This window comes from Hyperoodon ampullatus (genome assembly GCF_949752795.1).
Source record: "Hyperoodon ampullatus genome assembly, chromosome: 2".
Classification (NCBI taxonomy): Eukaryota; Metazoa; Chordata; class Mammalia; order Artiodactyla; family Ziphiidae; genus Hyperoodon; species Hyperoodon ampullatus.
In genome coordinates, this window is record NC_136915.1 from 144773693 (window position 1) to 144787082 (window position 13390).

General features: G+C 51.4%; 1 protein-coding gene across 1 annotated transcript; it reads left to right on the forward strand.

Moving 5' to 3' along the window:
• Positions 1 to 1243: 1243 nt before the first annotated feature.
• Positions 1244 to 13050, forward strand: LOC307066031 (Golgi-associated RAB2 interactor protein 4-like; the record flags this gene model as incomplete). Its single annotated transcript, XM_079723085.1, has 3 exons — positions 1244 to 2032; positions 12727 to 12874; positions 12989 to 13050. 3 exons carry the CDS (start codon positions 1244 to 1246, stop codon positions 13048 to 13050), a joined length of 999 nt encoding a protein of 332 aa, XP_079579211.1.
• Between the last annotated feature and the right edge of the window lie 340 nt (positions 13051 to 13390).

Consider the following 13390-nt stretch of genomic DNA (forward strand, 5'->3'; position numbering starts at 1 on the left):
CTCCCCAACAAGAGAAGCCAAAAATAAATAATAAAATAAATTTACAGAAAAAAAAAACAAAAAAAAAACCCACGTGCATAGCCCTTAGCTGTTTATAAAGTTCTTGAATGTGTGTGCCCCCTTCCGATTCTCACGTCTTTCCATTTTGCAGATAAGCAAACGGAAGTTCAGAGCATTTAAAGGACTGGCTCAAGGTGGCAGGTGATGGTGCAGAGAGGGAGCTACCTCGGTGCAACAACTTTCAGACAGTGTGCCACCCCGGTCCCGCACAGAGGTACACAGATGGTGGAGGAGACAGGACAGCACGAGTAATGATCACAACTCTGAGTGACAAATACAATGAGAGGCGTGTGTTTGGGGACTGGATCTATTCAGAGGAGGGGGTCTGGGGCATGGGAAGGAGTTCTGGGTTAGGGAAGGCTTCACAGGGGAATTGGCACTCACCATCGTCCACGTTTACTGAGATTTTATGAAAGGACAGACTAAGGACCGCCACTGCCAACTCTGCCTTATTCGATACAATTAAACCACGAGCTTAAATGGTTCAAATTGATCCCATCATCTTACATTCCTATAGATTTCATCCAGTAGCTGAATTTGGGGGAGGAAAAGAAAAAGGACCCACACAAAACTTTCCCACTTGAAGACATTTTTATTTTGGTAACGCACCTGAGTCCCTGGCAGGATGGGCCTGTCCTCCGCGGGGGCAGTGGGGTGTTTGGGAGAGGATGGGGGCCCTGCCCTGAGGGGGCAGCTGGGGGATGAGGCAAAGGGCTTTGTGACAGTGATAGGTCACAAAGGGCTTTGTGACACTGATAGGTCACAAAGGGCATCAGAGGATAAATAGGCTGTGCCAGGGGGTTAGGCTGACAAAGTGGTTACTTCTCTCGCTAGGACGGAAGTTCACCACGGCCTCTTGGGGAGATAAAAACCCAGAAGCAGAAGTGAGGTGAGGCGGAGGGGGAGCCTACCGTACCTCTCGACACACTTGAAGAGAGTCAGCCTGGGCTCCAGGCGCCCTACAGCGTCCCCACTGTGATCATCTGTGCCCCTACTCACACCCCGGCCTCTGGGAGACCCTGAGGCAAACGTGGGGGCCTGTGGGGCGGGCTTGGAAGACCTGCCGTAGGGCCGCCTGTGTGACGCAGGAGCATCGCGGCTCGCTCTTCGGCCAGTGAGGCCGAGGGAGGGAAGAGCCTGGGACCCGCCTTAACCGCGCTGCCTGTCGTGATCAAAGACAGCCATGAGTGGGGACTCTCTGCTCCCGTATCACACGGCCCGGAGCAGCACCTGGGTGGACCTGTTCAACACCACCACGGGGAAGCTGCAGCAGCAACTGCACAAGGGCGAATACCACATATTCAAGTACGCAGCAATATTCGAGAGCGACTTCATCCAGGTCACGAAGAGGGGAGAAGCGATTGACGTGCACAACTGGGGCGGCATGGTGACCATGGGCATCACATCCACCAGCCCCGTCCTCCCGCTCCCAGACATCATGCTGCTGGCCCGACGGGCCACCGGCTGTGAAAAGCACGCCGAGCGCAGCCCGGCCACCAAGGGCAAGAGCCACAAGGCTGCAAAGACCTTAGAGCTCACCAGGCTCCTTCCCTTGGAGTTCGTGAGGATCTCCACTCACAATCGTGAGAAACAACAGCTGCGCGTGAAGCTTGCCACTGGCCGCTGCTTCTACCTGCAGCTCTGTCCCCCTCTGGACGCGCGGGAAGACCTCTTTGCCGAGTGGGAACAGCTGATTGACCTCCTGCGACCACCAGTGGACAGTGAAAGCAACACCTATGCCGTTCCCGTCTGGGACATGACCTGCGTGCCTGTGTTCGAGGAGGAGGAGGACGGGAGGAGCCCGGCCGTGGAGGATTTCCAAGGAAAGGGGCGTCAGGACCAGGTGAGCGTCAGCAGCCTCCACACGTGCCCTGAGGTGGCCGGGGCCACGTCTGCAGCTTTTGCGGGGGGCGAAGGGATCCAACTGGACTCCCACAAGCCCGATACCATGCCCGATGTGGCCACTGCGAAAGCAAAACCTACTACAGGGCTTGACAAAGCGTCCGCATCGCGGGCAACGACAAAGGTGGAGACAGCAGGGGTGGCAGGAGGCACCGCAGCGGGTGCTTTGAGCTCGGCAGTGATCAAGTCTCCTGCCGCTGAAGAGCAGAGCACGGCCATAGCAGCCACAGCCAGCGACGGGCCTGGAGGAAGCAAAACCAACATAGCCACTGGGGACACTGCCAGAACATCCCTGAGGAGCGGGAAAACGGCCTTGGCAGGTGCTGAGAACAATCCACAGTATGCTTCCAGCACGTCCACCAGCCTCTCCCCAGGGGCCGGCATGACTGTGGTCGGAGCAGAACCTACCAGCAAGACTGTCAAAGGAAGAGCCGACAAGGACGATGACGGGACCCTCGTCTCAAGCTTGCCACAGGAAGGCAAAGTGAGCGAACAGGATGGCAGCTCACAGAGAGTGTCCCAGGCCCACAAGGGAAGAAGGGAGAGGAGGGAGCACTGGGGAGAGGACAGAGCTCTTACGAGCCCCTCGCTCTGCAGTTCCGTGGAAAGCCACCACAAGGCAGCGGGGAGCAAGACAATCCCCAAAGCAGCTGGCCCAGGCTCAGGCGGCCGCAGAGCCACTAGAGATGACCAAAAGGCCAAAGGCCACGGCAGCCCGGGGGGCAGCGAGCAGGGCACTGCTCCCAAAGGCATCAGCCGTGCTCCCATCACCAGTGAGTCCAAGACCTCGCACAGATCGGGCAGGAGCTTATCTCCAGCGCGTTCGGGTCCCAACACCAACATACTCAGCAGGATCAGCTCTTGCTTCAGGAATATGAGAGCCAGACTTACAAAAAAGACCGTGGCCTCATCACGAAATAAACATGGGAGCATCCCGGCGAAGCCAGTGGAAGGGACCCGAATGGAGGCCATCACAGAGACAGCAGAGAGTGGCCAGGGGCTGGAAATCACTGGTGTGACATCTGAGACCATGGAGCCAGTGACCGTTGAAGCCCATCAATAGGACCTAGAGGTGGGAGCTGCAAAGGGGACCAGGGCTCTGGGAAATACCCCTGGAGAGCCCATTTCAGCTTCCTTACTGCAATTTAAATAAAAAAACATACAGTCTGAGAATGCACGCAGTGTTTTGTCTGAATTTCTAGGTCCCGAAGCACAGCCGTACCCTCACAGTGGATTCTGTGATGTCAGCTGTGACACAGTCTGAGACCCAGTGTCCAGGCAAGGGCAGCCCCACCTCACACGCATGCTCAGCGCCAACAGCAGTTGGCTTCCATCTGGCTTCCACTCCTTTCTGGCTTTGCCCCTCAGGGCCATGGCTCAAAGTCAGACTATGGTCTGGGAAGCTCTCCTTCACTAGCCCCCTATTCTTTCTGTTTTTTGTTTGTTTGTTTGTTTTTTGCGGTACGCGGGCCACTCACTGTTGTGGCCTCTCCCGTCACGGAGCACAGGCTCCGGACGAGCAGGCCCAGCGGCCATGGCTCACGGGCCCAGACGCTCGGCGGCACGTGGGATCTTCCAGGACCGGGGCACCAACTCATGTTCCCTGCATCCTCAGGTGGACTCTCAACCACTGCGCCACCAGGGAATCCCCCCCTATTCTTTTTATAAACGCTTATTCCCCCTGAAGGTCTGTAAACAGAGCCAGAACAGGACTCATGTCCCCTCGGGCTATTCAGTGGACAGAAATAAGGGCGGCAGTATTAGCTAGCAATCAGAACAGCAAGCACTCTCATCTAGACTTAGCCGTTCCCTGCCCACGTATATACCCTGGAGAAACACACATGTTCTAAGAAACAACTCTGAGAATGTTTAGAGCAAAAATAACTTAACAGCAAAACACGGGAAACAGCCCAAATTTCCATCAGCAGAATTCATACAGCAGGATAGGATGAGATTGGAATATTCAATAGTGAAAAATAAATGAGCTACACACATTAGCATAGATCAACTTCTCATGATTTTTAAAAACATCAAAAGAATGGGATACAGTTCCACTCATGGAACCATTCTGAAACAAGCTCAAACAACAGATTGCATAGGGTACATGTTTAAAACAACGGTAGCTAAAAATGAGGGAAGAGTAAACACAAAATTGAGGACAGTTTTCTCTAGGGTGGAAAGGCTAGGTCAAGGAGGTGGACACAAGGCTCTTAGTGCTGCTGGGAATTGTTCCGTCTCTTAAGCAAGATGGTAGGTACACGGGTGTTGTATTTTTCACATTTTACTAACTCTGAAATCAGGATGGTCCTACAATCACCGTGGCAGTTGTGATGAAGTTACTGCCAATGCCTTTCTCTTTCTTTCACTTTTATTTATGCACAAAAGTGATGTCAGAAAGGCTTGGCATCTTTAAAGTACCTTTATTTAAGGTAAAGTACAAGAACACTTGTTTGGTTATTAGGAAAAGAAGGAACGATATGCCTATTTTACAGATGAGAATACTGAGGCTCAGAGAAGGTAACCTGCTCCAGTCGCACAATGGGATCTTTGCAGAACAGTGATCCACCAGCCCACTTCTTTGTGCAAAGCCCTGTCTGTAGTATGCGAAGGAAGCAATCAAACAAGCCTGAGATAGGACCAGCACAAGAACCCGAGGCACCACCATTCTTACCATCATGTTCCAAAACTACAGAGATGAGCATCAATTTTACTAGATTGAGGGGAGGGGGGGTGGTGGCTGGGAGCCGGTTTTCAAACTTCAGTGAGCTCACAGCTCTTAGCTAGCCTTATCTCGAAAGCATCCAGTCCACCCTTGAGCTGTGTATGGCTCCCAGGCTTCTACCTCTAGCCTCTGGCATTACCCGGGCCGCGGCCAGAAACAGGCTCCCACCTGGAATTCCAGCGTTCACTCCTGGAACGTCCAACGTCCAGTCCTCCTCCAACCACTAATTAGACTTTTGAATGCCCTGCTCAGAAGGGTTTCTCCACACCAAATCTGCAGTAACGTTTTCTTTGTGGGGCTCCAAAACCAAATCCTTAAACCTCACATGAGGGAGAGTATTTGTTAGGTCAGAGCATCCTTGTTGATTGGACCTACAGTTTGTGACTTCCACAGACCTCATCACGGGAGGCTGGGGAGAGGTCTCTTCTGTTGGTGGACGGAATGGTGGGCACTTGGTGGGGAGCACTGATGAGAAAAGGAGACAGCCCGAGACCTACACATATGCACTGTTTCCCCTGGCCATACAAGTTTCCTGACCCCAGAATTAACCCAGAGCTTCCGAGAAGACTAGGAGCTGCAGGGAGACACAATGCTTTACACTCCACCAGCTTTTCCTTGGACCCAAGGTGGAGAAATTACAAAAAGATCACATCACATTCCTTTGATCTTATGATTTCCACACAGGCAAGTGCAGGGAAACACTAGTCTGAAGGAAGAAAATGCATTAAAAACACGTGCATAGGGACTTCCCTGGTGGTGCAGTGGTTGAGTCCGCCAGCCAATGCAGGGGACCCGGGTTCGAGCCCTGGTCCAGGAAGATCCCATATGCCACGGAGCAACGAAGCCCGTGCGCCACAATTACTGAGCCTGCACTTTAGAGCCCACGAGCCACAACTACTGAAGCCCGCACGCCTAGAGCCCGTGCTCCAGAACAAGAGAAGCCACCGCAACAAGAAAAGCCCGCGCACCACAATGAAGAGTAGCCCCTGCTCGCTGCAACTAGACAAAGCCACGCGCAGCCACGAAGACCCAACCAAGCCAAAAATAAATAATAAAATAAATACACACACAAAAAAAACCAAACTCGTGCAAAGCCCTTAGCTGTTTATAAAGTTCTTGAATGTGTGTGCCCCCTTCCGATTCTCACGTCTTTCCATTTTGCAGATAAGCAAACGGAAGTTCAGAGCATTTAAAGGACTTGCTCAAGGTGGCAGGTGATGGTGCAGAGAGGGAGCTACCTCGGTGCAACAACTTTCAGACAGTGTGCCACCCCGGTCCCGCACAGAGGTACACAGAGGGTGGAGGAGACAGGACAGCACGAGTAATGATCACAACTCTGAGTGACAAATACAATGAGAGACGTGTGTTTGGGGACTGGATCTATTCAGAGGAGGGCTTCTGGGGCATGGGAAGGAGTTGTGGGTTAGGGAAAGCTTCACAGGGGAATTGGAACTTTTAAGGATGAATAGGGCTCAGCCGGGTGAGGGAAGTATGAGGAGCAAGGGTAAAGGTGGGGGAGGGGTGGGAGATGATCAGGCCACAGGAAAGAGCGTGTGCAAAGTACAAAGGCTTGACACACCACGCTGTGTTGAGCAACTACAAGTATTTCAGTACTACTGGTTGGAGGGCAAGAGAGGAGGGACGTGAGGCTGGAGAATCAGGCAGGTGGGTCTTGGGGAGCCTGGGGTACTATTTGAGTGTCTGGGACTTGGGGAACCACTGAAGGCCAGCGTCTGATGGGAGTAAGATCTCTCTGGCTCCAGGGTGGAGAGTTGATGGGCAGGGGGCTGTCTGCAGACACGGGGTCCCCCAGGAAGCCACTGCTTTAATCCTGGCAGAGTCGGGGAGCCCCGAACCTGGGTGGCACTAGGGAGACAGAAGGGGGTGGAGTCGAGGTGTTGAAGAGATGGAACAGGACAATTTTCCAGCCCACATCCTGAAAGATGGGGAGCTCATGGTGTAGGTCTGGCCCTTATCTAAAGGAAGTGGAACTGACAAAAGTGGAGGTGACTTGCCCCTGTGGCGGCTGTTGGTCAGTAGTAGAGTGGGTGGCCAGAAGAGAGGCTCACGGGGAAGTAAGGAGTAATGTGTTAAGATAGAAAACAACAGCTGCTAGACAGCTAAGGGTAAAACATCAGGATAAGGCAGCCAAGGCGGGCAGTGGGGCTTCAGCACTTGGAGAGGGGCAGAACCCCTGAGCAGTTCCTTGTCTATCCGGGCAGTACTTCCCACAGAGCCCTCCTCCCCTGGGCAAAGGGTCGCCCCAGAGAGCCCCTTGTGGCCACATGCTGGTACTGCAGGTTGGCGCTTGAATGAGGGGAGTCAGCACTGAGGCTGAGTCACCGTGACCCTTTCCCTCTGTCACACCACAATTAGTCTAATGCCAACCCCAAAGGTGTGAGCTAGGGGAGGTGAGGTGGTCTGGGCAATGAGGATGTGTCTCATCCAGGCGGCATGGCTCCAGGCCCCTGGCAGTGGAGTGGCAGAGTTTGAAATGGCTGAAAGGTCCCTGAGAGGCTGGGGATCTGGACCCAAGGGGACAATGAGTGACCACCAGGAACAGGGGTGGAGTTAGTGCCAGGGTCCCTCTGCAGCATGGAAGTCATTTGAGATATAACTGTTGAGCACCTACTGTGCGCAAGATAGGAAATCAGGGACCATGAGGATGTTCACATACACACACACACACATGCTTGTAACACAAATCACAGTGTGGTAGTGGCCTCAGTGTATAGAAAGAGGCTGCACCGAGAAGTGGAAGGCTTAGCACAGGGATGGCAGGCTGAGTGCTCTGGCAGAGGGAATGGTGTGATGGAGAGAGAGAAGGGCTTGGGAGATGTTCACAGATGGCAGACAAGTGCAGTGTGCCCAGGGTGTAATGTGCTCGGGAGACAGAGTGGGGTGTTCGGTGGGAAATGAGGCGAGAAATAGAAGTAAGGCCACAGCACAGAGGAGGGACCCAGAATGCTGCACAACTCCCCTGAACCCCATGATCTTCATTACTGCAAATGGGACCTGTACCCCAGCGTGAGGCATGTGCAGAGCTGGTTTCTCCAAGAGCAGAAGGGCAAGGGAAGCCTAGACTCTTCCCCTCTGCCAGTTCGGAGAACGTGAAACGGATAATGGAGGCCCATGGCTTCCCACACTCTCTCTAAGAGGACATTATCCCACAGGTGTGCTGAGGTTGATACCCCTCATCCTGGGAGCACCTGGAGGACCAGGCCACTTGGCTTTGGCTGCCAGGAGCCCCATCTGGTACCCCAGTGTGTGCCATTCCAACGCTGTCATTTTCTGCACGTGCCACGGCCTGTGAAAGGTTGGGAAACATCTTTCTAGATATGCACATGCCAGTACATGATACAGTTTGCAGGTGAACTGTGAGTGCAGCAGCAAGGAGCTGCTGAGAAGTACCTTCCCTGGAGAGCTTGCCTGCTCCCCACAGCTTCAGCTGATGCTCACGTCACCCCTCTTTTCTTTTCCCTCTGACACTTTCACAGTCCCAGGACCCTGCCATGATGCAATATACACTGGTTCAAGGGAAAAACAAGAACAAATATATTGCTTTTCATAAAACTAAATTAGTTTTTGAAAGATCTATCCTTGGCTTTGAGATCATGTCCTGCCTCTTTGTTTCTTAACATTTTATTCTGAAGTGCAGTTGACCCTTAAACAACACGAGTTTGAACTGCTCGGGTCCACTTAAGCTTGGATTTTTTTACTAAATACATACTACAGTACTACACATTCCATGGTTGGTTGCACCCGCAGATGTGGAACCGCAGATTCAGAGGGTCAACTGTAAAGTTATATACAGATTTTCACCTGGGGGCGGCGAGGTTCCTAACCCCTATGTTGTTCAATGGTCAATTTATAACATTCATGCAGGAAAGTGTGCCATCGTAAGCATACCACTCGATGACATTTCGCAAGATAAGCAACCCCATGAAACTACCACCTGGCGAAGAATCAGAGCATCGCTGCACCTCTGGAAGTGCCCCCTTGCAGTCACTCAAGGGTAACCACTACCCTAGCTTCCAACACCACAGATGAATGGTGTTGGCTTTTCAACTTTACATAGTGGAATCACATAGTATGTACTCTTTGACTCTGGTTTCTTTCCCTTAACATTATATTTATGAGGTTTGTGCATGACTTTCCTGGCGATCGTCCATTTATTTTCACGGCTATACAGTATTCCACTGTGTGATGATACTACAACTTATTCTGTTATTGATTTAAGTTATTATCAGTTTGGGGCTATTAAAAATAGTGCTATTATGAACATTTATATACAGATCTGTTGGTAAAAATATACATAAACTTCTGTTCGGCATATACATAGGAATGGAATTGAATACATGCATATGTTCACCTTCTGATTATACTGCCAAGCTATTTTCCTTCCAAAATGACTGTGGAAATAATAATTCTCACCAGGAATGTATTAAAGTCCTGGTTGTTCCACATCCTTGCCAACATTTGATACTGTTTAGCCCTTTCCTTTTGGCCATTCAGGTGGGATATAGTGACTTGGCTCCCTTTTTCATGATAAAAATATACTTAAAAATATATAATTGTACTTCCCTGGTGGCACAGTGGTTGAGAGTCCTCCTGCCAATGCTGGGGACACAGGTTCGTGCTCAGGTCCAGGAAGATCCCACATGCCGCGGAGTGGCTGGGCTCATGAGCCATGGCTGCTGAGCCTGCGCATCCGGAGCCTGTGATCTGCAACAGGAGAGGCCACAACAGTGAGAGCCCCGTGTACCGCAAAACAAACAAACAAACAAACAAAAAATATATATATATAGGTATATAAGTAATATGGTGAACTACAGAAAATGGTAGTTTTGTTGTAATGTCCTTAATAGGCAAAATTTAAAGTTGGTTTCCAAATTAATTTTGAAATTTCACACATCTCTGAAATCTTTAAAGTCTTGTTTATACATTTTTAAGGATTTTTCATTGCAAGGGAGCTTATATTTTTAAACATCCCCTACCATCCTGTGCCAGTACCTTTTGCTTTATAACAAACTACCCCAAAGTTTTGTGGCTTAAAACAACAGTCATTTTCTTATATTTTATAGATTCTTCTACATGAGAAATCTGGGTAGGACTCAGTGGGGTGAATCTTCTCCTCCTCGTGGTTATCAAGAGAGGTTGGTCAGTATTCTGGCCTGGAGAGTCAAAAGTAGCTTTATCCACGTGTCTGGTGCCTTGAGGCAAATGGCTGGAAGGTGGGCCTCAGCTGGGACTGTCAACGGGAATGCCTACATGTGGCCTCTCCAGCATGATGGCCTCAGGTATTCAGATGGCTTCCCTCAGATCGAGTGACCCAAGATGACCAAGTGGAAGCTGCTTCTGACTGAGCCTCAGAAGTCACCCAGCGTAGCTTCTACCACATTCCGTGGTTACAAGCAAGTCATAAGGCCAGGCCAGATTTGAAGGGAGCGGAACTAGACTCCACCTCTTGACAGGGAAATGGCAAGATCACGATGCAAAAGAACATGGCGGGTGGCAATATCATTGTGGCCCTCTATGGAAAATACAGTTTGCCACTTCCCAACCCTACCCCCACCCTAACGAAGTAAACCTGGCCCGGATGTGCCCGAGGAGCCCTGAGGTAACTGTGGTGGCCCCCTTAGCCCCCAGGCTTATGCTCTTCCCTCTTCCCCATTTTCACTTTATTTTTCCACTCCACTCTCTTCCTCTCCCCTATCAGTTAGCTAAACTCACAAGGACTCCCACTGAACCTTTCTTAGCCCCTTCCTCCCCATCTCTCCCCACATACCTTCAGGCTCTTTGTCCTCTTTGAGTGATAGATTACTGGAACACCTAGAGCCATATCAGGTCAGGCCCAGAAGGATCTTGACTAATCCCACGTGCACTTTACAGATGAGGAGGTTGAGGCCTAGAGAGGAAAGGGACTTTCCCAAGGTCCTACTTCAAGTAAGTAGCAGAGTTCTGGCTAGCGCAGCACAAAATACAGCCTCCAATGGGTCTTAAAGAATGTCAACACTTGCTTTCCACTTTGGACTTCCTAAAACTAAAGCCACTCGTTTCTGTTTCATGTTCATTGCCTCACCATCACAATGTCCTTTTGGCCTCTTGGTTCAGGAGCGAAATCAATGCTGGCAGGTTTCTGTGCCCAGACAGGCCTGTCCCAGCCCTGGCCTGGGTCTCAGCCTTCAGAGATGGATGGGGGGAGGGGGGAACACAGATACGGCAAGTTGGGATCCATATAACCAGCCCCCCTCCAACCACCTCCTTGTACCCCAGACACAAGTAGCTTCTTTTGATCCCAAAGTCCAGGAATTCTCTGAATTCAAGAATAAACTCGCAGCCAGTTTTGAAATTTTCTGGGCATCCAGGATTTAACAGGGTGGTGATGACTGAAGTCAGGCTGAGGATAAACTGGAGGTGATGTAAAACAAGAAGACGCAACTCTTAAGGCCAGGTCCAAGAGACAACAACTCTGTTACATTAAAGTCTATTTTCTCCGTTCACTTCAAACAAGTGAACTATGGGGCCCAGAGTAGGGATCCCAGGCTGGGCTATCAGACATCCCATAGCATCAGCAGCTGGATCTTCTTTTTTTTGGGCCGTGCCTCGAGGCATGTGGAATCCTAGTTCCCCAGCCGGGGACTGAACCCTTGCCCCCTGCAGTGGAAGCACGGAGTCCCAACCACTGGACCGCCAGGGAATTCCCAGCAGCTTGATCTTGAGGGAAGAGCAAGGGCTGGAGAAAAAGCAGGCAGCTGGCACGTTGCTCTGGGATCTGAGTAGCAATGATGTGGAGCACAGCCTGCTAAGAAGCCTCTCAGAACTCTTTGTAATCCACCAGTCCAGTGCTTTCTGCCACAGAGAGCAGTTCTGCAAGTCGGTGATAAGCTGAGAGTGGGACACAGGTGTGCTGTCAGGCAAGTCACCTTAGGCCAATGGTGAGAGTCCCCAAGGCTGTCTGAGTGCCCGGGACAGAGGGAGAAGTGGCATCTGTGGAGGACTCTGTTGAGAAGAAGGGATTGAAGTAATTCTTTTCAATTGGTACAACCTGTAACCCCCTTTAGGGGAGTGGCCATGTCTTATTGTTTCTGAGTCCCCAGGTGCAGCACACATATTAGAGGCTCCACAAATGTTTGTTATAAAGACCTACAGTCACCAGTCCATCCCTCATTCTCCTGCATCCAGGCACAACGGTGACCTTCCACAGTCCCTGCTCCCCTCCTTCCAGCAGCCCTCTGCCAGTGCTAAGTGATGGGAGGCCCAGGACATGGAGAGAGACCATTAATAATGTTCAGTCCCTTCTTGCTCGCAATGCCAGGCCCTCCCCAAGGGCCTTCTATTGGGAGCGGTAGAAGAAAGTCACGAAGGGTCCCATGCCTTTCTTTCTTGCTGGGGTCCCTTTCTCCAGCCAAACGAATACAGGAGCCATTTCTTTTCCTTCATACTCCCCTGCTGGAGGGAGAAAAAAAAAAGGAACCATCATCAGCTAACAGTGTTATTTCCTAGCCTGTGGTTGGCCAGAGCCCATGCCTGGCCCTTATCCACACGGTCTGCTGCTGTGGCTGCATCAGCTTGAGTAGAAATTGTATGAGCAGCTGCCACACTGGGCACAGGGCCAAGGAATTACCAGCCCACCCCGTGTTTCTCTCCAAGTTCTGCAATCTTTTTCACTGCATCTTATTTGGGGCTGCCGCATGTGATAATGTTTGTATCGATTGAGTCCTTCCTCTCAGACAGCTGCTGTTCTAAGACCTCTATAGGGATTATTGTGTTTAGTTCTTTCTCCACAGCTCTATGAAGTAGGCAATGTTATTCCCATTTTACAGATGAAGAAGCTGAGGCACAGATGAGTTCACATACCTTACCCAAGATCCCCAGTGGTGGAGCCAGGATTAAATCCCAAGGGGTCTGACACCGAAGTCCACACTCCTGACCCCACCAGGGGCTGACTCCACGGAGTGCATGGCCTTAGAAGGTACCGGACCCTGCACTATGGAGAGTGGCCAGCCTACAGCCAGCAGTCAATAAACTCCGTGGCTTAGAGACATGTGTGGTACTTAGGGCAGCGGGTACTGCACCAGGTGCCAGCCTCGCCCGGCTGTGAGGGCCACTCCACCTCCCTCTGCTCCTCTGCCAGGCAGCACCCTTCATTCAGCTTCAAGAGTGTCGTGGCCACCGGGGAAATGAGTGGTATTTGCGGACGGGGTACCTTGCTCCTTCTTCTGGAAAAACAACCCAAAGTCCTGTCCTGCTGTCATCTGTCTCATCTGGAACCACTTTAATATCTGTCATCTGCACTTTCAGGCTGTGACACCTCAGAGACCCAAGGGATGACTTTCCAGACCCAGCAAGAAACCCCAGTCTAACACCCGCCTGGCGAGAGAGGATGGAAATGGCTCCTGGGAAACCCGCCTGGCCACACGCTCTCTAGGACCGTTAGCTTGCTAGCTAACAAATGTCCACCGTGTGCCATCCTAACTGGCCATGCAGTGCTCGCCACCAACTTGCCTCTACTTACCCACCCACTCTTGCTCCTTCTTCCCTCTTCCCTTTGCCCCCGCCCCATGGGCTGTCTCCATCTCCACTGAAACGCTCTGTCTCACTGGGACCTTCCACATCTGCTCCCACCCGTTCCCCCAGCTTAGCTCCCTTCTGACCTTTACTCAGATCTGAGGATGCCTCCTCCCACCGGCCCACGCTAAGGAC